Source organism: Diceros bicornis, chromosome 11 (assembly GCF_020826845.1).
Source record: "Diceros bicornis minor isolate mBicDic1 chromosome 11, mDicBic1.mat.cur, whole genome shotgun sequence".
Lineage (NCBI taxonomy): Eukaryota > Metazoa > Chordata > Mammalia > Perissodactyla > Rhinocerotidae > Diceros > Diceros bicornis.
The window spans coordinates 2,280,532-2,307,721 of record NC_080750.1 but is presented as its reverse complement, the minus strand read 5'-3'; the positions used below and the strand labels follow the sequence as shown (position 1 = coordinate 2,307,721).

General features: G+C 34.5%; 1 protein-coding gene across 6 annotated transcripts in view; it reads left to right on the top strand.

Moving 5' to 3' along the window:
- Positions 1-27,190, top strand: part of TBCK (TBC1 domain containing kinase) — a 211,753-nt gene that overhangs the window by 88,847 nt on the left and 95,716 nt on the right. For all 6 annotated transcript variants that reach the window (XM_058549863.1, XM_058549864.1, XM_058549862.1 and 3 more), the window contains one exon: positions 8,840-8,925. In XM_058549863.1, the coding sequence (XP_058405846.1) occupies positions 8,840-8,925 (86 nt within the window). The remainder of the gene's footprint in view (positions 1-8,839; positions 8,926-27,190) is intronic.

Sequence of the window (27,190 nt, the reverse complement as noted above, 5' to 3'; positions counted from 1 at the left end):
GGCGCGCACCGACGCACTGCTTGGCAAGCCATGCTGTGGCGGCGTCCCATATAAAATGGAGGAAGATGGGCACAGATGTTAGCCCAGGGCCAGTCTTCCTCAGCAAAAAAAGAGGAGGATTGGCAGATGTTAGCTCAGGGCTGATCTCCTCACAAAAAAAAAATAAATAAATAAAATAAAATAAAATAAAGATTGTTGTAAAGGTTAAACATAATAAAATATGTAAATACCAGCATTTAGAAACATTCAATTCAATAACAATAATTGTTAATATTTTACTGTTATTGTCACTATTATTGCTATTTAATTAGTATCATTATTGCAGTTTTTTTGGTAGTATAATTATCATCATGGTATTACATATTTCTTTATGTCTTATCTTTTCAACAGGATTTTAGTCTTTTAAGGACAGGAAATTTTCTTATAGTTCTGTATTTCTTTTGGAACAGACTACAAAGCAGGTCACACAGTCTCCTCATTTACTATTTTTATGAAACTTATCAGATACTTCCTTCATTTAGACTTTTTATTTATACGTAAGTCTTATTAATTCTACTAAACTTTAAACAACTTAAAGCTGATAATGTGTTTTATTTATATTTATGTCATTATAGTTTGATATAATTCTCTCAATTTGAATAGATGAAGCAGGAAAACTACAGACTATGTCTGATTTATCAAAAATTCTGAGTAAGTGGGGTCTCAATTAGCAATATTTTTACTTAGTTGCAAATGAGTAGAAAACTAGAGTATCAGAGGTCAATATAATGAGGAAATAATTAGAAAGGAAATGGAAAGGGAAGTGTAAATTAAAAAGATAAGGAAGCTGAAAATAAAAAGAGAAAGAAAATGTGAATAAGTAGCTCAGCACATAAAAACATTTATTTTTGACAGCATCATTTACGTTGGCGTATAGAGAAAAATATTAAAACTTTTTTAAATTTTGTGTTTGTGTTTACAAACACATCAAGACGTGTGATCATTCACAGCTCTATGTGTCTACAACACAGATAAGTGCTAGAAATTTAACTAATGGTCCAATGTCTCTATGTTAGTTTTGAAATGTAAATTCTATTAATTTATATTTGTATTTTGAAATGATTTGATTTGAAATAGATATGCCCAATTCTGTGCACATTCCTAGAATGTGGACTTATATATAAAGTTGGGATTAATTAAGAATGTTTTTTGAGGACAACAACTTTTTTGCTTTGACTTTTTATAATCAAGGACAAGTATGTTTTATAGGAAGGAGGTTGCTTTTTGCTTGTAGGTTAATTTAGTAAAGCCATCTGACTTAAAGAGTTTTGTAATGTCATCTTCTAAGAATTTATGAAGTGATGTCCTATAAGAGTATATCTTGTATTATTAATAGGGATGTATTGCATACTTATGCATAGTTTCCTTATTATCCTTATCAGTGTATTATAGAAGTGACAGTGTACTCTAAGATTCCAGCAGTACCAAAATGAGTGTATTTAAAAACACCTTGGATGATACCAGGAGATTTCAGAGGCTGTGCAATGCAAATAATATTCAGCTTGACCAAAGACAAGCTGAAAAGATCAAAAGTAGAAAATAATCAGGTTAGTGTACGTGCAACACAAAAGGTGACTCCTTAATCTTCAGTTACATGTAAGTCAGCAATAATGCTGTTATTTCTAAAGCTGACATAAACCCTTAATATTAACTGAATGTTCATATATAAAAGCTTGGAAATCATCTTCTTCCAAATTTATCAGGCCTCTATTGAAGCTTAGTGCTCCGCTAGATTCCTATACTTCAAGAAAAATGAAGATATTTGGAGAATCCTCAAAAAAGCAATTAAAACAGGACTTATAAAAGGAATTGGTTATAGTGTTTATTAGATGGCTGGATGATGCCTGGCTAGATAGCCATCTGTCAAAGGGCCATATTAGATAGCTTCTGTTACATTGATTTCTATTTTGGTTCTCTATAGATTTCTATTTCAAAATACAGAAATGGTTTACCTCTAAAAAGTTTCAGTTTTCCAGTAATTGTTTCATATCACAGATGGATGTGTATGATATGATATATATTGATAATGAATTTCAAACTTGAAAAAGATGATTTTTCATACTTTTAACTACAAACTTCTCTGATACACTTTTTAAAGGCTTGTTATACAAATAAACAAGACGAAATCCTGTTTCTTTTATGAAAATACAAGAGAAACCATAGTATACACAACATGAATTTGGAGAGACAGAAAAGCCAAAAGTCAGAAAAGCCAAAAAGACTCTTACTTAGTTTGATTGATAAATCAGTAATGTATTTTAACATTCAATATTATAATTAAAAGACCTCTCCACAATTATTTACGGTTTATTTGTCTAAGTATTAATAATTTTCTCTTATAATTTCTATAAATTTGTGTTTGAAATCTTGAATTGATAATTCAATTGGAAAAATGTAGCATGGATATTTTCTCAAGAAACAACAGACAAGGTGCTTTAAATTATTTGTTCAACTTTTATATTGACCATATATGTTTTATAAGAAAAAAAAGCAGTTTCAATTAATTTAGTCCTTCTGTAAGTAATGCCCTCCACTGACTCTGTGCCAAGTACTGCTTAAGGAATTGAGGTTCTTAAGGTAAATAACATTCAGTCCTTTTCCAAGGAATTTTATAGCCCAGTATAGGAAATAAATATGAAAATAACTAATTATAAGTCAATGAAATAAGTGTACATATTACTGAATTAGCACAGAAAAAGTGGGGGAGGTTATTTTGATTTTTTGATTTTTTTTTTTGTTTTTGGTGGCAAAGAGAACAGATGGGATTTCTAGAAAGGTTTTATAAAAGAGGGGACACTTATTGATGAACTTGAAATTTGATTAGGAATTTTCTTAGTGAAAAAATGGAAAGACATTCTTAAGAAAGAGGACTGCAGTCAGACAAGTACACAATGGGCTGATCAAACAGCCAGTCATCAAACCTGGTACATGGAGTCAGAAAGAGAGGGATGGAGAGCTAAAGAAGGAGCTGGGACAGTACACTGATCATTGGTTGCTACAGTTTATGGAAGAACAGTGGTTTACTTTTCTTCAGAAAGTTTGCTGTAGGCTTGGAATTAGCAATAGTGAGCTCCCATTGTATTGGTTTCCCTCTTTGTTCATCCTCCCTCCCCCTTTGTTTTAAGGTGTTTTAGGCTTTAGACTTCAAAGTAACATTGGTTTTGATTGGCATAAATATCACATGAACACTTTTTCCCCCACAAATTTTGGAAAAATCCTATGTCATATGAAACCAATCATTTCAACAGCTAATTATAGAATTGCACACTCATTTAGTCATTTAATTTTCTCTACAGAAACCAAAAGTTTCTATATTCAATAGCAATTTTAAATGTTCTTTGAAAAAAATATTTTTTATAATTATACACTAACAGAACTTTAATATTTTTTATTTTAAAATTTTTTATAAAATACGGTATTCACATACTCATAAGACTCTAAAATATTTTGCCTTTTACAGAAGAGAAAAAAAATATCTGTTTAGTCAAGATATCCGGTTGTGTTTGTTTTTTTAACCATGGTCCTATTAACTTATTACCTGCAGACATTTTTAAGAAGATAAATTTAATTACTTTTGGCCTAAATGAATATTCGTTATCATTTTTGGCACTATCAAATTATTCCCAGCAACATTACTAGTGAGTTGATAAAGTACCAACACATAGGATCTTAGAAAAGTAATATACTGACTAACAGCTCAGGGTTGGCCCTCAGAAGATCTAAGATTACTATGATTACTCTGAGATGCAGAGGCTTAGAATACCAGCTGGATTGAAAAAGATGGAGGGACATCCAAGGAAAAATTGATTAGAGTTTCAGAGATATTGCAAAACAGGCTTATAACTTGCAGGACAGATGTACTTTAGGCTGTTGAAGAGAAAAAAGGCAGCTTCTGGCCAGTGAAGAGAAGCCATTTAGTTATTAAGAATGGGAACTAATCCTTCGTGGAAAACCCAACTATACCTTAGTGTCATTTTGTGCTTGAGAAAGGAGCGGCCCAGAAAACTGGCCTATAAAACTTAAACTGTTCTTTGATGTCATTCTGCTGTGGATTGTTCACTAAAACAGCTATTGGAATTTTGCCACAACATTAACATATTCTTGTACTGTTTGTAAAACCAAGGCAAGTCCATACTTGGACCATTGAAGATGTGGATCCTACAGGTCAGAAAGGGAAAGATAGAGGGAAGTACCATATAAACCTGGGAAATGAAATTGGGTAAAAATTTTCCCCAGTTTTCTGTTTACCTCTATATGTTTCTAAATCCTTTGAGAGCAAGAGTGGTATCTTCTTTACTGCATCCCTAGCATTTAATGTAGTGCCACATGTAACTAGGATGACTATATAACTAAACTGTGATATTTTTGAGAGTTAAAAGGAGCACTAACTGCACCAGACACTTGAGTCTGCAGGTGCAACTGGGCTCTCGGATAAAGTAAATGTGTGGTTATACTATACATAGACATTCAATAAGTCTTTGAGGGGGAGGGAGGAAGGAAGACAGACATCAAAGTATGAAGTCCAGTTGTCAAAATGGGAGTATAATATAAATCTTTCTCATCAAACAGTGACAGGGAGAGAGAATGTGCAACTTCACTATAAGGGTTTATATATTTGGAAAAACAGTGCATTGCATATTTTCAGTTTAATGCACATCTTTGTCATGGATGACTTGATGGTAGGATATTGGGAGAGAGTAGGAAATACATTGAGCGTACAGCCTTGCCATTTTCAAGAATGTTCTTGCATCATGTGACTAAGGATATTTTTACTGAGACAGAAATTTTCTACCTTTACTAGAAATATTACGAGCACTGCCCTGAGGCATGGAGTGAGTTTACTCATAGATTTTTTTATCAGAGCAGGGTGTGTGAGCAAAAAAGAAAATGGCTCACCAATGTAGTCCTAAAAATTACCTTTCTCTTTTTTTTTTTGTCTTTTGGGCTCCCCTCTTCCCGTTTAGACATAAAGGTTGATGCTTGTTCTTGTGACTTCAGACAGTAAGCCAGATTTTACAGCTGGCAAACTTTGTAATAAGAAATAATCTAATTGGATGCATTTGCAGCTGTTGACCTTAAACAAATAGACAGCCAGTTATTTCTCCAGCAAAAACGGGTTTATTCAGGATCAGCAAAGAATTACAGTTTGGGGTCTGCAACCGTGGCAAGCCACGCACAAGTCCCCAGCGGCAAGGGGAGGAGAAACTCTTTCATGGAGGGAAAGAGGAGGTTGGGAGGGCTCTTGTGAACAAAGAGTTCAGAGTGTTCAAACTCCCCTGCTGAGTTGTGACAGTCTCTCACTGGCTGAGCTTCTTGCCGTGGAGAGGAAGTCTTTCTTCCTGCTGTTGGGCTCAGCTATCAGCGTAGGGCGTGAGAGCTCCCTCTTTTGGCCTCCCAACTCCATTATAATGAAGTTTCTGTTTATTAATTTTCACACAGTAAAATAACTGACTTCTTTTGAGTGCTATGAGTCAAAATATCACCAAATGCTGTAGCTTGGGCACATTTTAGTTGATAAGAGATTTATGTCTCTGCATATTTATCTATACTTAATCATCTTCAGGATAAACTAACAGCCTAATGGAAAATAACAAATAGTTATAGAACTGAGAATGCCATCTTTGATTTGTGAGCAGAGGAAACCTTTTGCTTTAAATCTGTTGCCCATCATCCTTCAACTTCTTACCCTAGCTAAGAGAATGAAAGCAGAAAGACTGGTCAAAAAGGAAAAAATAAGGATACTCATGTGTGGGACTTTTTGAAATTTCATCTGTATATCTATTTGATGAAAATTCTTTTGAAAACAAACAGTTTATTTATAAATAGCTGCTCAAAAATGTGATAGTATCGGGGCCGGCCCGGTGGCGCAAGCGGTTAAGTGCGCGCGCTCCGCTGCGGCGGCCCGGGGTTCGCTGGTTCGGATCCCGGGCGCGCACCGACGCACTGCTTGGTAAGCCATGCTGTGGCGGCGTCCCATATAAAGTGGAGGAAGATGGGCACTGATGTTAGCCCAGGGCCGTCTTCCTCAGCAAAAAAAAAAGAGGAGGATTGGCGGATGTTAGCTCAGGGCTGATCTCCTCACAAAAAAAAAAAAAAAAAATGTGATAGTATCATATAATATCTTTACACTGAATTCTTCGTGGATTGTCATTTTAAAGTATGTAACGAGAAGCCATTTTAAAGGAAAGGAATAAGAATTTTTAATATGGGGAGGGATTAGAAGGGAAAAAGAATTTATTTTCACTTTATATCTGACTGCAAAAAATAAAAAGGTATTAAGTTTCATTAAAACACAGAAAATTTATATTAGATATGATTTTGTGCAGTAGTGCAACATTAAACTTCACTTGAAGTTTAAGGGGAAATTTCATAAATACCTTCCTTTTTTTTTTTTTTTGAAGAATAGCATTTACCGTTACATGGGTCACCCATTAGTTACAAAATACTATTTGGGGGGTTATTTTATGTCTGTAGATGCATATCTTCATTATTAGAAATCCCAATTAGAGTGTTTCATGAACATTTTAAAAGAGTCAGCAGTAATATCCATGGAATCCTTTGTTTTATTTGGACTACTGGTCTGCTTTTCTGTAGCTACCCTTAAATTCTCTCAAGTTGGTTTACAAATCAAAGGACATATGCATTTCAGGGTTTTTTTAATTTACTCTAGGGAACTTCTAAGTGAATTTTTGAAATAACTTAAAATATGACATAGTGCTGATTTCATCCAGTTCTGTCATATCCCTGCTTTATAGAAATTTTTCTGAATATAACAAGCCGTAGTATATCTCATTCCAAAGCCTGTCCTGAGCAACCAAAATTTATGCCAGCCTTATAACTTATATTTGCATATAGGAAATAATATATAGCATATAATAATATATAAATGTATAGGTATATTTATTTGTGTGTATTTTATACATATATAAGTGTATTTTATACATATACATATATATGTATTTGCACAGATTTTATATATATATGCAATTATAACACATATATATGTCATATAAATCTAGCCATCATGAATGTTTGGCAGAACACAAGGAAAATATTTTCATGACAGGTTAGTTTTCTTCAGTAGATCCTTAATTAACCATGTAATCCCACATAGTAATTATCTTTTGTCAGGCTTAAATAAGAACAATATTTAATAAACTGGAGCATAGCTGTGGAGGATTACCTGAAGCATGATTTTCTGGTTTAAAATGAAGCATGCTTTTTAAAAGTTAATAACTATATGCTTTTATCAACATACACTTGAATGCATATGACTGTTGATGTTGCATACCTCTAGCTCCTGGGTAAATTAGGACTATAAACATACCGCTACTAATTAGAAGTAGAAAAAAAAAAATTAAAGAAAAGTCAAGTCTAGAAGTTCCCTGGGGCCTTGGGGTGTGTCCTGGGTCACCACTTTAGTCTGTGACTCTTGAAGCTGCTGTGAATTGTAACTTTCTCATTCTTAGAGGCAAAGATGAGACAGTGGATAGATAGAATGAATTCTGATACAGTAGAATAAACATCAAATCAAGAAAAAGTATTAATCAAATACCCATTCTTTATCTAGCACCCATGGGTAAAGTTCACATTAGCTCTGGAATTCAGCTTAATCGTGGTATCTTGAACACAGTACTACCTCCACTTTTCTTTTTGACCTTGATGCTTCTCTTTGTAAAATATATAATACTGCTTATAGGCAAACAACTGTAAAATACATTGTGGTCATTAGAAGCAAAGTTTTAACTGAGGAAAATGGAGGAAGGCTACTTATACTAACAGGTTGTAAAGGATTTAGTACCATTTCTTGAAATGTTAAAAATAAAGAACTTTAAAAACTAGAAAAGAAAGGCAGACATTATTTTTAGAGATTATTTTCACCAAATAGTTGGTTTGAAAAATAGATCTACTTTATTGAAGGAAAGAGTTGAGGTTATTAATTAAAGGGAGAACTTTCATTGAGTTATTGTCATTTCAATCTCAAGAAGAAAAGAAGTTGAGCTCTTTGAAATATGTGTTAATTTCTGTTTCTAATGAGTAAAAGTATGATAGTTACTTCCCCTTGAGTCGACTGTTGCCAGTATCTTGTTTAGATTAGTACATGGTGAGTAAATGGGCAAGAATAGTAATTTGTTGAAACAATGGAAAAAATAAGGAAATATTCATCATATTCCACCTGAACCTTCTGAATTAGGAGTAGAGTCAACAGCAGATATGTTTAATTACCTACTGTGTACCTATTTTCTTTTTTTTTTAACTGAGGTAATATTGGTTTATAACATTATATAAATTTCAGATGTTATTCCTAAATGTGCTACATGCAGTCTTAGATGGAAATAAATAGAACTGGAACAAATGCGTACATCTGTGTATATAAACAAATTTGAGGCATAATTATTCTATTTGTGACTACTTATAAAGTGTTGTTCCCTATTTAAATATCTGTTACCCTTTCTGAACATACAATAAATGCAAGACATTTAATATTGCTAGAGAAAATGTGTTTGTTGAATTTAATAGGAAAACATCATTCATCAGGTGTGTAATTTGTAATTCAAGAAATGAACTGATAGCTCTGAAGGTAGAAAATAAGTTGTAGTGTAGCTTTTTGGTATGTTTGTTTAATATCAGTAAGTGATTAAAGTGGTAACAAAACAAAATTATTAAAGTATATTTTCTTTATGGAGAAATTAAATTTCATTCAAAATATAAATAAAACTGTAATTTAGATGAATTTAATGTCTTTATTTTAAATACTGTGTAAAAACGATGATTGTCTTAAACTTTGTTATCATTTCAGAGTACCTGACTGTGTTCTCTCAGATGATTGCATTCCATGATCCAGAGCTGAGCAATCATCTCAATGAGATTGGATTTATTCCAGATGTAAGTACACGGTGCATTAATAGAACAGGAGGTAAAAAATAAAGCAGAAATTGGCAGCACAAAAGAGTACTGTTTTTAAAGTTTTGGTATCATAGAAGTCCATATATCTAAACAAGTTCCTGCTGCTAATTGTAGCCTTGTGTGATCAAGTTTGTGTGGTTCCTTCCATATTCTCACCTTAAGTAAAGGATAGGTATCTTATTTTTCTTGATACTATCAAATTGTTTTGAAAAACTCGTTAGTATGAGTGTTGTATTAAACTGTGCTGTGAAGGGTTTTCTCTTGGATTTAATGATATTCAGGCCTGTTTTTGAAGAAGTAAGAAACTTGAACCTGAGTGAATTCTTAAGCAGCTGCTTCTGTTTTGCTTGGTGTATTACCTTGGAAGCCTTGCCAGATTCTAGCTTATCCCTTAGCTTCTTGGTAGTCCACATCAAACCAAAAGTCAGAGCTAACTTTCAAAGATTAGCCGGCTGTAGCTCAGCCTGCTGCTCATCTGTGGTATGTGATGTGGAGTCAAACCTCCTATAAAGGGCGCTAGGACTCCTGTGTCACAGGTTTTTATAAACTTCTAAGAACACTTTTTGAGATAGAGATCTCCTTATTCCATCTTAACTTTCTTTGTTTTCTGATCGTGTCTTTCCTCTTGAGGCTTCAGTCCAGAGGCCTGTATATTGATGGTAAGATTAGGGGTGAAAATGTTTATATTAACACTCAACTAATGCATTTACAGTGTTAACACTAACATTTATAGTATAAATACTTGCAGAGTGCTCTGAAGTTTAAAAATACTTTCATAAATATTATTTCATTTGATTCTCAAAACAAATCTGTAAAGTACACGGAGCAGATAATTTCGCCATTTAATAGATAAGAAATTTAATGTTTGAGAAGGTAACAAAACTAGTCACAGAACTGAAACTTTAACTTACATCATTTGACAACCCTCTGCCCCACTCTAGTTCATCTCGCATTGGGAGGGTAGAGACTAAAACGTAGGTCTACTTACCCCAAGTTCACAACTCTTAATATTGAGCTGTGACGTGATCACCAGGCCTAAAATGGCCATCCTTCACATAGACCATGTCATTTGCTTCTAGGCTTATGGAGAAATACCTTTCGTTTGAGTACATGGCTTATTCAGTGATGGCTCTGAAAAGAACATACACAGACTATAAAACAAACAGAAGTAAAATAAGGACAAGCTCTGTAATTATGGATAGAGATGAAAAACCTTATAAAAAATTAACCGGTATACATATTATCATAGTAAGTATTCATTTTTATGTAACCCGTCCTTTCTTGCTTCACATTATAAATGTGAGATATAATACAAGACAATACTAGATTAAATCTTATGGCTAGAGTTGAAGACATTATAGAGGAGCTGACTGCTGAGTTGGTAATAGTGTTAGATTTTTGAGGGAAAAAATACTAATAACTAAGATACAGACTAAAAGAAGGGATAATTATTTTCAAAACATTGTCTTGAAAGCACCTAATTGTGCTCAGTGCTGAACAGGAAACTACATTGGTTCAGTCAGTGTTACAGGTTGACAAGAAGAATACATCATATTTTGGAAAAATAGATGGAATTAGGAAGACAGTCTGATAAAATCTTTAGATGTATTCATGAACATAGATGGTACTAAGAAAGGAATCACAAAAGGAAGAATAATTTATCTCTGCTTTAGTTAATCACAAAAATGGAACTCTGAGTATGGTATGAGGCGTGGTGAGCAAAAACCACTGTTAAAACATAGTAGTGTGAACGTGTACTGAGTGCTGACTGTGCCAAGCACTACTCCACCCTCTTTAAATAACCACGCCTCTAATCCTCACAGGTTTGTAAATCTAATCAAATGTGGAAATAAAATTCTCCACAATGGCGTTACTTGAGGGGAAGATAAGTACGCTTGTTACAGTTAGACTCATGTCAGGGCCCTTGCAGAGCTGGGATTTGAGTTCACCCCATGTAAAAGCTAATAATGAGCCTGTTGCTGTTTCGAGGGTCCTGGCAGAAAACCTGACTCCTGGCTCAGAGGCAGAGGACCTCATCACTTAGCACAGCAGGCGGCATGAGCATTAGCGCATTGGTGCGCTTTCCTGGCCTCCAAATCCCACAGAGACAGCATGGGGTCCAGATGATGCCTGTGTATATGGTGGACTGCATTAAAGGAGAAGAACTCTGAGCTTAGGGTGTTTGAATTTTTTTTTTTTAAGTAGACAGCATGCCTTCTCTTTGTTCTGGAGGGAGAGAGACGCTATCTTTTTCTTCCAAGTTTATAAGAAACCTGTCCTTTGCTGCAAAGGGAGATTCTATCTGTATTTTCCAAGGCTGTTTTTGTACAAACGTATTTGAAAATATAATCTAGAACAAAAGGCAGTCAGTGTCTCTCTTCACAAGAAATGCAGAAGTACAAGAATGCATATTAAATGTAATGGTAATCACTAAAAGAATAGAAAGAGAATGTGTTACTTCTCAACCCATAGAAGGGGGTGTGTGGAACAAAGAAAAGTCAACCAGTCCTGTAAAAATATAGAAAGAATGTAAGCTAATTAGATTTCCTAATAAAGCAAATTTTCAGATATTTTTAAAAATCTGTCTATATGCTATTTATAAGAACTGAAAACTTAAGGATATGAATCAAAAAGGAGATAAAAAACATATGTCAGGCAAATATTAACCAAAAGAAAACTAATGCAGTGATATTCATATAATCTAGTAAAACAGAAGAGAAAACACAAAACAGACCCACCCGTATATGGAATTTGGTATATGACAACGATGGGTCTATTAGAAAAGAAAATCAATTAGAAAAGAAAGGATTATTGAATAAATACCCTGATACAGTTGGGTAACTGTGGAGAGGAGGGGGGAAATCAAAGCCAGTCTCACACCATGCATAAAAATAAAATAAATTCTAGATTGACTAGAAGACCTAAATATGGAATGTCATGTTTATAATTTCTTTCTTAGGAAAGAATTCTTACAGAAGTTATAGAAAGTACAAAACATTTTTAAAAGAATTCGAATTAAGGAGTGATACAAAGGGGCCTTCCATTCTATTGGTAATATATTATCTTGATTTAAAAAATTTCTGAAGCACTTGTGGCAAAATGTTAATGTCTGCTAAATCTGGGTGGAGAATACATTGGTGTTTGTTAAATGTGCTGCTACACAGGATGAATTAATTATGCAGTAATTTCGATATGATGCCTTTATTCTATTTATGCTTCCCTCTCCATTATGACCCCTCCTATAATTGCTGGGACATTTTTGTGTAACTTCTTGTAAAAACTCTTTAATTCTAGTATTATTATGAAGGTAATATTGACTGATATATGTAGTGTGATTAGTCTCATGAGACATTAATAAGTCGTGTGGAATGGGGGACAGGTCCTTGTGGGATGAGAATGTCCAGTACATGGCAAATGCTGAGCATCCTGGCCCCCAGCCACTGATTGCCTGAAGTAATCCCTAATCATTGTGACGATAAAATGCTTAAACATATTCCTGAAAAATGACTCGACGTATATTTCCAAACCCCTTTTAGGGAACAGTTCTGTCACTATTGAGAATCCTAGAGTAAACAAAGAGAAATGAGGGAAAAGAGAATATATTCTAACCTGGAGAAAATTCCCTTCTCCGCAATTATTCTCTTGTCACAGAGAATGGGCAAAATGAAAGATATTTGACAAAGTTATAATGTTAATAGGAAGATCGTGTTATGAAATCTTTCATCCTGTTTCTTTGTTGTATTTCGTTGGCCTGTTTCTCGAATCTGTACATAATAGGAAAATGTTGAGAATATTTCCAAATTTAATTTTAAAAACAGATTTGATGTTTTTAACGTAGAGATTGTTAACAATGAATAGTGGTGGGAGGGGTGTGATGAAATGGAGAATTTTTCTAACATTTTTCTTACTCTATTAATGATCACGTATTTTTGGTTGTGTTTCATTAGTTTACACGTGCAGTGTTTTTCTTTTTTCCTTAATTATCTTCAGTGTTCTACCATTAAAATAATTGTTTAGGTGACTTTCTGCACCTCTAACAACAATACTGGCTAGGATTCATTAAGGGCAAAGGTGGGTCCTTTGATAATGAGATCCCAAACTGAGTTTCCTGCTCAATAACTGGCCCTATCAGAGTAAGCCCTCATTAATCTTCCATCACTGAAACGCAGGCTCCCATCGCAGGAGGGACTGTGATTCCTGGCTCCTTTCCATTTGCCGCGGGTCACAGAACGCCGAATACTGAGCACAGCTGAAGCTGGAATAGTTAGGAGCATTGTGCACTGATGTAATGCTTAGATTATGTATGTCATGGTAGTTATGTGATTTACATAGAAATAGGGTAAGTAATGTGTATTTGGCAAAATTGGGGCCAGGGTGATTTTTATCAATTTTGTCTTGGTGTATGTTTCTGCTTCTGAAAATATACCAAGCCCTTTACATGAGAACAGGAGAGTATGCTTCTTCATTCTTAAGGAAACTATTTTTCTGAAATACCATGAACAACATTCAACTTGCAAATTATGAGAAGTTGTCAGGTGGCCGTTAAGGAAAGTGATAAGGGCTGTATTTCAGTGCTATGTGTGCCTTTTGAACCTGCTGTCACTGCTGAAGATAAAGCTAACAATTCACTGATAAGAAGCATGCTAGCAGACCATTGTCATTTAACTGCAGTCTTACTGGGTGCTTATAGCATCACTGATTTTTCTCCTCCCTTAAAAGCTTATCACTACCATTTTCAGAAGTTATGTTCAACTGAGTTTGTACTAACAGAAAATGTGAAAGGATTGCTCAGAAATATTTGTGTATTTATCTGTTTGTTCATTTGTTCTTTCGTTCATTCCTGGCCTTCGTGTTGTTATGAATTAAAATTTTAGATTGTAATTAAAGAGGAGACAGTATACTGATAATGAGCTTTTCAGATTTTATCAAGGTGTGGTTACAGGGTAAATTAGGAAAGTGCCCCATATTTAGAATCTCCCACAACAGAAGTCCCCACTAAGCTGCGCTGGTCCATCTGTGGAGTGCTGGGATGGGTCCTTTTGTCTGGCTACTGCTCTGGTGTCTGACAGTAGTCCTAACCCCTTTCTGCTGGCCTGGGATTCTTTAAGGCCCTTGAATACAAATGGCTTATTGAGCTCTCTTTCTTATTGAGCTTAATTACCTTTCAGAAAGGGCCCCTATCTTAGAAACCAAAGACTTATTAACTCAATGGGGAATGATAAAGTAACATTTTGGTAACTTTTTGCTGAGAACACATACACACAAGTTAAATATCCAGCAGGTTTCCCTACTTAGTAAATCCTCACTTGAATCCTCCCATCTCTCTCCAATCTGATGTTATACTGGTTGCGAGACAAGTGAAAGGAAGTATAGCATAATGCAGTGGTTCTCAAACTTTTTGGTCTCAGGACCCCTTTACATTTTTAAAAATTATCGAGGATCCCAAAGAGTTTTGTTTATGTGGGTTATATCTATCAATATTTACTGGGACATTTAAAGAAATACTTAAGTATTAATTATTTAAAAATGACAGTAACGAAACCATTGCATGTTAACCAAAATAATATATTTTTCTGAAAAATAATTGTATTCCACAACAAACAAAAATAGTGGAAGAGTAGTATTGTTTTATATTTTTGCAATCTCTACTTAATAGAAGAAAACTAGATTCTCATATCTGCTTCTGAATTCAATCGATCGTGATACATTGTTTGGGTTGAAGTATATAAAGAAAATCTGGGCTCAGGCAGGTGTGTAGCTGGCAGAGGGCCTTTCAGACAGTGGTAATTTCTTAAAGTTTAGTTGCAATGTACAATCTAAAACCATATCAGTGAACTTTTCATACTCTGTTACATTCAAATTCATCCGTCTTGCACTTTGAATGGCTTTTACCCATGCATGATTTTGTAGTGTCATGCTCTGTTCATTTGGAAAATATTGGTTCGCTAAGTTACGCAGATCTTTCAACTATGACCCAGTTCATTATACAATATGAAAAAAATCATGTTTGCTAAGATCACCACTAATCTCATTTAAAAAGTCGTTAAGTATTGGGAAGCTGCCAAGCTCAGAGTGGCAGATACAAGTTTTCCAAAATTCTAATCTTCACCCGACAGCTAGATTTTTTTCTTGAAGTGACAGGCTCATTTCATTCGTTTTTGAGAAATGTCTGCCAAATATCCAAGCCTGAAAAAAATCATTGTTTATATGTCATTCTTTGAAGTAAAAAGCACCTACATTGACTCGAAGCTCCAACAATTGTCCAAGCGCTTTTCTCGAGATAATCTTTGTACTTCATTACACAGTACACGTGCTTTACGCACACTTCTCAGTTTGTCTTCTCATGAAACATTTAGAAAGATATATAATACAATTAGTAATTTTTACTCCTTTACAAGAATATGACTGTTATACTTTACTGCCACTGTCCTGGTTTGTGATAAGGTGCCAGCAGTTTTATCCGCCAGTGGTTTTGCACCATTAGCACAAATGTTAACATAGTAAAAAAGAACAAAAATATCTTAGTACTGGTATGAAAATAGCTTTGAATTTGTGGCCCCCTGAAGGGTCTTGAAGATCCTCGGGTCCGTGACCACAACTGGAGAAAGCTGGGATAGCGACTAAGCACTCAGACACTGGTGTCCAGTGGCTGGGCTTCTACTCCTGACTCTTCAACTCCCTAGCTAAATTCTTAAGTTAGTTTCTCTTATCCACAGTCCTCTTACTGATAATGTTGATTACAGTAACTCAGAGGATTATTATGAAGATTAAATGAGATAATACATATAAACTGTGCAGTCCAGTTCCAGGAACATAGTAAGTGTTAAGGGGTTAACCATTATTGGTGTTTTTGTTTTATTTATCATTATTAGAGTCTGATCATGTTGCACTATTTCTTTGGTTATATTAATATGATTTACATTTAGAAAAGCATTATATTACAAGCTGTAATGGATACATTATTTTATTGCATCAGTTAATGAATACTTTGCCAGAGGAAATATGATGCTAATAACAATAAAGACTTTCTTGTTTGTCTGAGTTGGTGAGATTGCCACTTACCACTTTGAATTTTAACCTTTTTTATTAGCTTGATTTTTAAGGTACTTTTCTATCTCTCAGAAAGTGCTATATAGCGTGTTTTATAGTCTTTTACTTAAAGTAAATTAAAATTAATTCTGTTTGAAAATTTTTTTTAGTATTCAGTGAGATGATTGAAAGGTACTCTGGAAGTATAGCTAATCCTTCCCCAAAATGATAATGTGAATCTCAGAACCATTAAATTATCCACGTGATTTTATTATTAATTTCTACTTTATAGTTTTTCAGTTCAATATTGTAAGTCAAGTTAGAATAGAGAAAGGTATGTTTATGCAGTTAGTTTTCTTTGTTTCTTTTTTTTAGTATTAGGGAAATCATTATTTGCAAAAGATGTAACTAATATAACCTTTGGTATACAAGGGAAAGAAAATTAACCATTTATCATCTAAGTCTAATGGACCTTTTAAATTATTTTTATATGTTTAGATCATTTTTTAAAATAATTTGCAGAAGTAGAATAAATGCATAGTAAAAATAACTTTATTAAAAATTTTAGTAAGGATTTAAACATAGCAAACCTAAAATTTTATTCCATATATTCCTTGTTTTGAAATGTGTGTGTGCTTTGAACTTACTGCTCATCTGTCATGCATGAACCTGGAGCATATCCATCTTAGAAATACTGATTCCAGATTTCAAATACATCTCTAATAGATTCTAGCTTATTTCTGGTTCTTCTTCTTGTATTTGCGTGGTCAAAATACAATTATCAGAACAAAATATTGATAGAGCTCATAACTTTGTTGGAGAACCGCTATCTTTGTTCCATAATTGCAAATATTTTCATTTTTATGATAAATCCAATGATGTCTTTTCTTTCTAATCATCTGTTTCCTTCTGATCACTTTGTAAACACACCTACCTTTAGCATTTGTCCACTTAAATTGTATAAAATTTTAGTGCAGAAATATCATTAAAAAATTAAAGATTACTCTCACACATCTTTTTAGTGAAATAGGATGGTCCAGGTTCATGTTGCAAAATATTGTGTGACGAGGTCCTTCCCATTCAAAGGCTAACTTATTGTTTACTCTGATTCTTGTGTTTGAGGAAATTCTTCTAAGATATCATCATCTGAGAATTTACAGTTTGAAATTTCACTTGTATGACCAATGTGACCATTTCACTAGAGTCTAGAATACCACTACCAATCTTCTGATTGGTCTAATAATTGTGAAACATTATCCTCTGTCAGTTTTCTTCTCTTTGCTAGTAAAGGTGGAAAATGAAAAATTCTGAATTCTCAACTGTGTTCATTGAAAACAACAAAAAAAATAGACTATAATAATGCTGTCCTCATATATCTTTTATATCTTCTAGAAAGATGATATAATACTTTGGATGACAACAGGAAAAATGAAAGATGGTAATAGTGATGATTTATTTTAATATTGTACCATCTTTCTAGGTGATTCCATCATTCTATCATTCTATTTTCTTATTACTTTAGTCTTTTTTAGCATAGTTGGGAATAATTGATGAATGGTGATAAAATAATTCCTACTTTGATAAAAGAACAAAATATTTCATGATAAAAGAAAAATAAAATCACCGAGATTTCAATAACATATCATATTTATAAAAGGATCCAAAGACCTACATGGTAATTATAAGATAGAATGAATTTTCATCTATTTTTTAAAAGAATAAGTCAATTTTCTCTTTATTCTTTGTTCTTTAAAAGTAATGAATTAGCAATCCTCACAAATAGTTAGAACTGCTCAAAAAGGAATCTCAGAAACCAAAAGTGGGTCCAGTATACCCTGCCCTGAGGTTTAATGAGGTATGATGTAGTCAACAGTTTTGAATGGAGATTATGAACTTCCCTGCCCAACCTCCACCCCTTCACCCACTAACACTTATTCTTTAGCAGGAAGCTGGACTCATTCGAAGATGAATAATGAAAGAGAGAAAGAAAGAAGGAGAAAAGAAATAAAAGAACCACTTACAAAAACAGAAACAAAAAACCACAGTCTTGTGTTATCTCACAGAAATAGCAGACAACATGATATCACTTAAATAAATGAGCTCAGTGAAGAGAATAAAGAGTTTAAAAATAGATCACAGGGAGCCGGCCCCGTGGCTTAGCAGTTAAGTGCGCGCACTCCACTACTGGCGGCCCTGGTTCAGATCCTGGGCGCGCACCAACGCACCGCTTCTCCAACCATGCTGAGGCTGCGTCCCACATACAGCAACTAGAAGGATGTGCAGCTATGACATACAACTATCTACTGGGGCTTTGGGGAGAAAAAGGAGGAGGATTGGCAATAGATGTTAGCTCAGGGCCGGTCTTCCTCAGCAAAAAGAGGAGGATTGGCATGGATGTTAGTTCAGGGCTGATCTTCCTCACAAAAAAAAAAAAAATAGGTCACAGGTCAACAAAAGGAGATGAAAAGTGAGCTGGTGAAGCCCAATGAAATCTGAAAATATTATATTAATAATAGGCCATTAAAACAGCATAAACCAGAATAAAAGTATAAACGTAGTCAATAACAATGAATAGTTTTGAGGAAATTATACAGAATAAAATGGAAAAGGGTAAATATACTTAAATATTAACCACAAAGAGAATTTCAGATAAGATTTCACAGCAACATTCATGGAGAATTGTGTATAAAATTTTGAGAGAAAGTAAGTTGATTGAGGAATTGCATAATAGCCAAGTTGTCTTTCACACATAAATGTAGCATATAGGCATACGTAAGCATGAAGAATTTAGGGAATACAACCCCCTGAAACTTTTTTTAGAGAGTATAAAAATAATAATAGATGATGAAATCCAAGCAGGAAGGAGTTGAATAACACTAAGAACTCAAGGAACTGGTTAGAAGGACAGGGTGGGTCATTCAGTTTGTTTAAATATAGGACTAATACTAAACAATTTTGTTAATTATGTTACAGTATAGAATGTAGATGTTATAAACCTTGATGTAAAAATAGTATGTAAAATTGAGATATTAAAAGTCAGAGAAGGGATAGAATGTATAAGTATACTAATTTTATCATCTTTCAGAACAGATAATCATAGATAGTACTTAAGCTTGAGAATGTAATTTAAGTTTTTCATGTTCATAAAAATAGCATAGTATGATCCAGGTTTTCTATATTTATTTATCGAAAATTTTAGCTATGTATGCACAGAAATATGTCGAGTAATGTTTATCATTTATTATTATTTTAGGGTATTAGGATTTGAGGATTTTTTTAATGTTTTTCTTTGACAAATATAAACATTTGTAGAACATTTTCTTCATCACAGAAGGTTCTGTAATGTGCTCCTCTGGAAGCTGAAACTAAAACTGCAAAACAAGCTTTTTGGTTGGGTTCACAATAAGTATGGGAGGTAATTTACCCACAATTTAGAATATAGAGTGTAATATTACCAGGTTACATAGAAAAATACTTATAACCCAACTTGTTTCTGTCTCCTCTACCATCCTTGTGTGATATAAAGAACAGTCGACCAGCAGTCAGAGTCCTGGATTCTAGTGCCTGCTTTATAACTTACATACCTCTGATCTTGGGCATAGTGACCCACTTTGAGCCTCAGATGGCTTATCAATAAATTAGGAAAAATAAATAACAGCTACCTGACGACACATAGGACTCTTGAGAGCCTCAGATAAGGTGAAATATATGAAAATGCTTTCTAAAAAATGATGATGATGCAATGTGAGCACATGTTGGATGAGGAAAGAAGACTTAGATCCTCTAAGAAGTTTCAAGTCTCAAACCAAACAAATTTCCGGGGTAGTTAAAAAAAATAAAAGCTTGCATTATCACTGGGGACTCTACCATCAATGATCTGTCAAAGAATGCCAGATGATTTAGATGTAGATAAAATTTTCTGATCATCAGAAAACAGGGACATGTATCCTGGAAATTCAAGTTCAGTGAGCTTGACTTCAGACCCTGGCGAGAGTGGAGATGGTGTTAATTCAGCACAGTCAGCGATGTGCCAGGCACTGTATTCCGCCCTGCTTTGTTTTATCTCTCTGTGTTTGTGTATGAGTCAATGTTCATATTTCTTTGTCTCTGCCATAGCACCTGGCATAACAGTTTTCATCTATAAGAATGCAGGTATATTGATTGCTTTATTTTAGCAACAAATAATCTTTTGCTTTGGTTACTGGTTCACAGAAATATCAGAACAATTGTTTTCTATTTAAAATATTCTAAAGAGTTGCTGTAGAAATCACTCTGTTATCTTATAGATTTATAATTTTCACCTCCTAACTGTTGTCCCCTTCTTGGTGGTTATGGAAAGGAAGGCAGGTTTTGTACTTGAGGCTGTTTTCCCTAGATCTAAAAAGCTGCAAGACCGAGAGTACTGCTCAGGAAGGAGAGCTGCTCAGGGCTGCTTCTGCCTATCCTGTGTATTTGTTTATGTGAAACCCTTTCCCATCACTGAGCTTATCCTGACTTAGTAAGCCATCATCAGTCTTCAATGTTGAAACACATAATGGTCTTTTGAAAATGAGTGGCACAATGGAACAATGCACGTCGTCAATGGAACGTTTTCTTGATTTTTGAAAATTTTCTTTTGTATCCAGCCATGTTATTCTATACGTAGCTAAGAGGACAAGAGTAAGTCAGATATAGACAAAACAAAGATCTTGTAGAATTTGGAAAATAGAAGAAAAAGATTTTATGTAAGAATATTTGAAATATTCTAGTTACTATTAATTGAAATATTATTAGAGAACGTGTGATGTTGATAAATAAAAAATTCATTTGACAAAAGATTCATCTAGAGTTTATAAGAAATAGTTCCTTTTTTAGTCTTTTTCATTTCTATACATTTACAAGTTTTTGAGCCATAATTTTCTGCTCTTCAAAATCAAGTTAATGAGCCCCCGCCTTTGTTTTTCCTATTGATATTTCTAATTTTGACATTGCCAGACCATATGAAAATACCTCATGAAATGCTAAATATCACTATGCTTTCTTGCTGTTGCTAGGGGGCAGTATTTACTCAGTGGACTCTTAGCAGATGAGAACTAGGCCAAATCAAGCATACATATCTTCATGATCTGGAGAAAATAGTTAAAGCATGTATGATTTCTTTTCATTGGGTTTCAGTTTCACACTTTAAATCAGGAAATAGCTAATAATATCTCTAAATTAGTAAGACTAATTGTATATATTTTTATATGTGCAATAAAGTATTTCATTATTTAATTGCTATTTTTTTAAATTAAAACCTGAACCAGCCTAGTATTCAAAATTATCTTATTTTGCTGCCTTTTTTTATGTATCAGACTATATTGTGAAGATGTACCAATATCCTAAGAAATTATTTAAGATGAAAATATCAGTTGAATTTTTTAAAGGAAGAAATATAGAAAGAATAAATGACAGGCTTTATAATTTCACAGAATATATTACCTATTTATTTACCTGACTTTAGTTGGTAAGAGGTGACTAGTGCTGGTGAGTACCTAGGAGTTGTTATATATTGTATTAAAGAAATTTATTCAACTTGAATTAATTATCACTTTTCAAATATCATTAGAATATGCTTCATTTCACTTATTTCTAATAACGTTTTTCATAATTATTGTCAAAATATAGGTATATAATTCAAGATTTCAAGTTTAATTTTTTAAATACTTTCCACTATATATATGTATGTAAACTAAAAAAGATTAACTAGTTTTCTCATTATTTCATATTTATTGAAAACTTCTCAAGGAAGTGTATAATCTCGTGACTATTTGGATCTTTTAATTATGTGCTGTCATGTGCCGGGCATTTTCCTAGGCCCTGGGTACATCAATGAAACAACACAAAGTCTCTGCCCTCATTGAACTTATATTCCAGTGGGGTAGACAATAAAGAAGATAACTATGCTATGTGATAGGTTAGGTAGTGGTAAGTACTAAAGGGAAAAACAAAGCTACAGCAGGGACATGGATGTAAGTGCTCAGGTGAAAGAGGAATTGAATTTTTAAATAAGGTAGCTGGGGAAAGCCTCACAGAAAAGGTGACTTTGGAATAAATGCCCTAAGGAACTGAGGGAAAGAGCAGTCCAAGCAGAGCAGCAGCAAGTGCTGCAGCCCTGAGGTGGAAGCATGCCAGGGTTGGTGATGGAGCAGCCAGGAGACTGCAGGCCTGGAGCACGAGGAGTCCGGAGACAAAGTCAGAGAGGCACTTGGGGGCCAGATTACAGAGTTTTAACAGCTCATAGCTGGGACGTTTGCTTTGATTGTCAGTGGTGGGAAGCCACTGGATGCTGTTGAGCAGAGGAGTGACATGTTCTGACCTAAACATTTTCTCAAGATCATTCTGGCTGCTATAGTAAGAGAAACCCAAGGAGGGGCAAGGATGGAATCTTGAAGACTAGTCAGGGGCTATTGTAATAATCTAGGTAAGAGAGGATAATGGCTTAAATTAGGAAATTAGCAGTAAGAGTGATGAGAAGTTTTCATATTCTGAATATATTTTGAAGGTAGAGACAGCAGATTTGCTGGGGATAAATGTACAAGGATAAATGTACAATTATGCCAGAATTTTTTACCTGAGCGATTGGGAGAATACAGTGGCTCTTAGCTGAGATTTGGAAGATTATTCTTAGAGGCATGGATTTTGGAAGAAGCCTCAGGAGCTCAGTTTGGGACCTGTTAGACATACAAGTGGAAATGTCAAGTAGGAACTTGGACATACAAGTTTGGAATTCAGGAGAGAGGTCTGGGATGGAGCTGTAAATATGTGAGTCCTCACACTGTATGTAATCATTTGGAGAAAAATAGGAAAGAGAAAAGGTCCAAGCATTAAACACAGGGTGTGCCAATATTTAATTCAGGGAGATGAAGAGGAACCAACAAAGGAGTGGAGAAGGAGCAGTCAGAAAGGTAAGAAGAAAACTAGATGACTGTCTTGTCTTGGAAGCCAAGTGATGGTGGGGAGTGTTTTGAGCTGGTGAGAGTAGTCAACTATGTCAAACCCAGCTGATTGGTAAAGAAAGATGGAGAATGAAAATTGGCCATTAGATTTAGCAACATGGAAATCTTCAATGACCAAGATAAGAGCAGTTTTGGTGGTGAGATGGAGGCAAGAACCTATCTGGAGTGGATTCAGAGAATATTTAATGAACATCTACTGCTTTTAATGAACTGTAAGCTCCTTACAGGCTGGAATTATGCTTTGTTCACTGCTGCATCCTATCAGTCAGGCAGAGGGTGAATTCTCCCTTACCCCGCCTTTTGTTCTGTTCAGACCTCGCACAAATCACATGCGGCCCCCTCACATTTGGGAGGGCAATCTGCTTTACGCACTCTGCTGATTCACGTGTTGATCTCATCCAGAACACACTCACAGACACACCCAGAATCCTGTTTAACTGAATATCTGGGCACTCGGGTCAGTCAAGTTGACATATGCAGTTAACCATCACAAGAGCCATTGAGGTGGCCTTTAAATCTACCATTTTGCTATTTTTATCCTATTTGTCCCATCAGTTCTTTGTTCTCTTTTTTCCTGTTTATCTGCCTTCTTTAGATTCACTGGATATTTTTGGCTGTGATTCTATTTTACCTCCTTTGTTGGCACATTAGCTGTAACTTTCTGTTGTGTTTTCCTGTTGGTTTCTTAAGATTTACACCGTGGTCCTCAAACAAGGGCAGTTTGGCCTCCCGGGGGATTTTTGGCAATGTCTGGAGACATTTTTGACAAAACTGGGCAAAATTCTGGTTTGTACTGATTTTTCTTTAACTTAATCACAGTCTGCTTTCAAGTAGTATTACACCATTTCACATATAGTACAAATACTTTACAACGTAGACATTTCTTCCTCCCAGCATTTATAGTTGTTCTACATTTTATTTCTGCATATAAGCCCCACAATAAATTATTTTTTTCCTTGAGTCAATTATTTTTAAGATTTTTTAAAATAAAAGATAATTTTTATATTTAACCACATATTTGTAATTCCTCAGTCTCTTCCTTCTTCTGTATAGATCCAGATTTCCATCTGATATCATTTTGTGTCTGCCTCGAGGACTTCGTTCAGCATTTCTTGTAGTGCAGGAATGTTGGTGGTGAATTCTTTCAGCTTCTATGTTTGTGAAAAAGTCTTTATTTTACCTTTATCTTTGAAAGGTATTTTTGCTGGGCATACAATTCTAAGTTGACAGGTTTTTTGTTTTTTTTTTAATACTTTAAAACTGTTGCCCCACTGTCATTTGTTGTGCACTGTTTTTTGACAAGAAAACATTCTTGTCAGTTCATTTCTTCTCAATTCAATTCATTCTTCTCAATTCTCAATTCTTCCTAATGCTCTTATATAATGTGTCTTTTTTCTCTGGCTACAGTGTAAGATTTTTCTCTTTACCACTGATTTCGAGAAGTTTGAGTATGATGTGCCTTGGTGTAGTTTTCCTCATAATTCTTATGCTTTGGGTTCTTGAGATTATTGGATCTATTAGTTTATAGTTTTCATCAAATTTGGAAAATGTTCAGCTGTTACTTCTTTAAATAGTTTTTCTGTCCTCCCTCATCTTCGCGCTCTCCTTTGAAGTCTCCAATAACATATATATTCAGCTGCTTGAAGTTATTCACTGATGCTTAGCACATGTTTTTTTTCCTTTTTTCTTTCTTTGTTTCGTTTTGGATACTTTCTATTGCTGTGTTTTCAAGCTCACTAGTCTCGTCTTCTGCAGTGTCTGATCTGCTCTTAATCCCATCCAGTGTTGTTTTGTCTCAAACGTTGTATTTCTTATGTCTAGAAGTTTGATTTGGTTCTTTCTTTGTATCTGCTATGTCTCTGCTTAACACGTTCAATCATTCCTTACCTTTTTTAACATATGCAATGCAGATATAAAAAATATTTTAATGTCCTTCCCTGCTATTATAAACATTTATGTCAGTTCTTTGTCCGTTTTGATTGAATGACTTTTCTTTGCATTATGAGTCATTCTTTCCCTGCTACTTTGCACTACTGGTGTTTCTTATTGGATTCCAGTTATCGTGAATTTTACCTAGTTGGATGTTGGATGTTTTTATATTCTTGTCAATATTCTTGAGCTTTATTTGAGGATGCAGCTAAGTAACACTCAAGGCTTGCTTTTAAGGTTTATTAAGTGAGACCAGGGCAGCATAACTTGGGAGCATAATTTTGCCCCATTACTAGGTACTCAGTACCTTGTTTATTATAGGGCTGTATTTTTTTTCATCCTGGCTAGTGATAAGATGAACTATTCCTGGCTTTGTGTGAGCCTAGCAAGTTTTCCCTCTGATCCTTTCCAGTGGTTCCTTCCCCACTTTGTGTAGTTTCCTCTTATACATGCCCTTTCAGTATGTGGGAAAAGGAATTACTAGCTGTTGGTGAAGTAATTTAGATAAGATTTCTAATGACAAACAGTTGGCTTTGATCAAAGGATAGAGGGTAATATAATTTATGTCATGTCCTTAAAAGAAAGAAAGTTAACATCAGTCTTAGCAGTATATTTTCAAATACCGTGTCTTCTCAGGCAAGGGAAACAAAAGAAAAAATAAACAAATGGGACTACGTCAGACTAAAAAGCTTATGCACAGCAAGGGAAACCATCAACAAAACAAAAAGACAACCCTCCAACTGGGAGAAAATATTTGCAAATCATTTATCCAACAAGGGTTAATTTCCAAAATATACAGAGAACTCGTACAACTCAACAACAAAAAAATGAACAACCTGATCAAAAAATGGGCAGAGGATCTGAACAGACATTTTTCCAGAGAAGGTATATAGATGGCCAACAGGCGCATGAAAAGATGTTCAGCATCACAAGTTATTAGGGAAATGCAAATCAAAGCTACAATAAGATGTCACCTCACACCCGTCAGAATGGTTATAATTAACAAGGCAAGAAATAACAAGTGTTGGAGAGGATGTGGAGAAAAGGGAACCCTCATTCACTGCTGGTGGGAGTGCAGACTGGTGCTGCCACTGTGGAAAACAGTATGGAGATTCCTTAAAAAAATAGAAATCCCATATGATCTAGCTATCTCACTACTGGGTATTTATCCAGATAAAGAACATGAAATCAACAACTCAGAAAGATTTATGCATCCTTACGTTCATCGCGGCATTATTCACAATAGCCAAGAGGTGGAAGCAACCCAAGTGCCCATCAATGGATGAATGGATAGAGAAGATATGGAATGGAAAACTCCTCAGCCGTAAAAAAAAGACAAAATCATGCCATTTGTGACAAGATGGATGGACCTTGAGGGTATTATACTAAGCGAAATAAGTCAGAGAAAGACAAATACCATATGATTTCACTTATATGTGGAAGAAAAACAAATACATGGATAAGAAGAATAGATTAGTGGTTACCAGAGGAGAAGGAGGTGGGGGAAGTGGGGAATAAAGGGGTACATGTGTATGGTGACAGATAAAAACTAGACTTTCAGTGGTGAACACGATGCAGTCTATACAGAAACTGAAATATAATGGTGGACACCTGAAGTTTATACAATGTTATAAGCTAATATGACCTCAATAAAATAATTTTAAAAAAGCAAGTTGCATGATAGTAGATGAAACTAATTTCTGCAGACTTTATTTTTAAATGTAAACTAGGCTTAAGAGTTCAGATTTTATATTTTATTGTTTTCTACAATTTGTGCTCATTACAGTGAAGTCACATACCTTTGTACTCCTCAGTTTTCCCATTTGTAATGTCACTTGAAAGAACTGTCTGTCAGTATGATGATCTTGTGGAGAGCAGGGGGCTTTATTTCACATACAGTACTTCGATTTTAATGTACTATATAATACTTAGAGATTTTGACTGGCATTTTGGTAGCATAAATACTCAGTGTGTGCAATGCAAAGACATGCAACTCCACTCATAAATTCATAATTGATAGATGCTGTAAACATATTTATTTAAACCCTAGGGTAGTACAAAAATCTTTGTGTAATAGTAGCCCGCATTGATGCAAAAAGTAAAATGAAATTAGAGCTCTTTCAGATTTTTCTATAAATTATTATTGATTTTTGATACTTGCTGTTGACAGATTTTACTCTACTTTGAGATATTAAGAATGATTTCTCTCGTCCAAAAGCTCACAAAATTAATTGAAAGTGTACGTGTGTGTGTTTTTTTTTCATTCCTAGGCAATAAACTTAGGAAAATAAATTTGTCACTCAGCTAAA